Source organism: Acyrthosiphon pisum, chromosome X (genome assembly GCF_005508785.2).
Source record: "Acyrthosiphon pisum isolate AL4f chromosome X, pea_aphid_22Mar2018_4r6ur, whole genome shotgun sequence".
NCBI classification, from domain to species: domain Eukaryota; kingdom Metazoa; phylum Arthropoda; class Insecta; order Hemiptera; family Aphididae; genus Acyrthosiphon; species Acyrthosiphon pisum.
In genome coordinates this window covers 41,842,824-41,844,182 of record NC_042493.1, presented here as the reverse complement: position 1 = coordinate 41,844,182, position 1,359 = coordinate 41,842,824, and the positions used below count along the sequence as shown (strand labels likewise).

Below are 1,359 nucleotides of genomic sequence, written 5' to 3'. Positions count from 1 at the left end.
CTAGCCCTAGTTATTTCTATTGTATTCTTGACAAATTTAGTTATTTCTAATAATAACTTAATATAACAATAAAGAATTAAAAATGAATTGATTGTTCTGTATCAGCTAGTATTCATAATACAATTAATAAATATTTAAATTACCAAAATTTACTTTTAACTATTACTTAGATATAATATGCATACAGTGTCGAGAAAATAGAGAATATGATTAGGTATAGTATAATAATTATTGTACTGGTATTTATTATCAATTTATAAAAAAGATAAGTATCTCTTTCAAGCCTGGGCAAATTAATCATTGTTAATTAAGTTAAGTTAAGTTGATAGTAAACATTTTGAAAAGTTTAAAGTTTATCTTAATGTTTTTTTAAGCTCAGGTAAGTTAAAAGTTATATGGAAACTTACAATTAACTTATTAAGTTAAGTTTTTATTTTATTTTTTTAAATAAATTAATAGCCAGTAATATGGTTTGAAATAATAAAAAGTAAATGTTTATGCAATATGTATCATCAATAAAAATTGTAATTATATTTATTATTTAATTATTTATTATAATTATTATAATTATATATTATATATATATATATTATAATTTTTTCTACATAATTAAATATAAACTAACGTAACTTGGATTTGATTAAAATTAACTAGTTATTTATTAAGTTTATATCAATAAAAATCAGTTAAGTTAAAAATTATGTTGATGAGCATTACATTTTAAAAAGTTAAGTTAAAAGTTAAAATTAACGTAACTTTTTAACTCGTTTATACCCAGGCTTGATCTCTTTACAATTCGGGATACGTAGTTAACTAATAACTATACTGAAAACGATGGTGAAGTCAGAATTTGGCGGTCGGACTTAGTTTCGAAGTTATGGCCTCATGAAGTTCGCTATTTTGCGTTTTTTACGCTTTTGCACATCACTCAGTCCTGTAAAGAATACTTTTAAAAAGTACTTGAGTAAATACTCAAATACATTTTTTTTAAAGCATTTAAGATACTACTCAAATACTTTAATTGTATAGTATTTCAAATACTACTCAAATACTTTTCGTTTTTTAAGTGGGTTTGTAATTATCGTATAATAAAAACATATAGGTAGTAAGTTGTCTAATAGTTATCTAAAAGTTTAAATGGAATATTGTTATTCAATAACTATTTTTAGAAATCTGGTTTTCACAAACCTTCAGGCTTCAACTAACACAGAAATGCAGGATATTAAATAAAAACTATTATTCAATTATTGTAGTTGACAATAATATTTTTTGACCAATTATTTCGAATAAAAATAAAATGTTTGAAATAAAAACCAAAGTATTCAATACCTAAAAGTATTTTATACAAAAAAAGTATTT

The 1,359-nt window shown here is 21.7% G+C and overlaps 1 protein-coding gene across 1 annotated transcript in view; it reads right to left on the bottom strand.

Annotated features, from left to right (window-relative positions):
- Window positions 1–1,197: 1,197 nt before the first annotated feature.
- LOC100573077 (radial spoke head protein 6 homolog A-like) overlaps window positions 1,198–1,359 on the bottom strand; it is a 1,634-nt gene continuing 1,472 nt past the window's right edge. Inside the window, exon 4 of the mRNA XM_029485126.1 lies at window positions 1,198–1,201. Within this exon, the coding sequence (XP_029340986.1) occupies window positions 1,198–1,201 (4 nt within the window). The remainder of the gene's footprint in view (window positions 1,202–1,359) is intronic.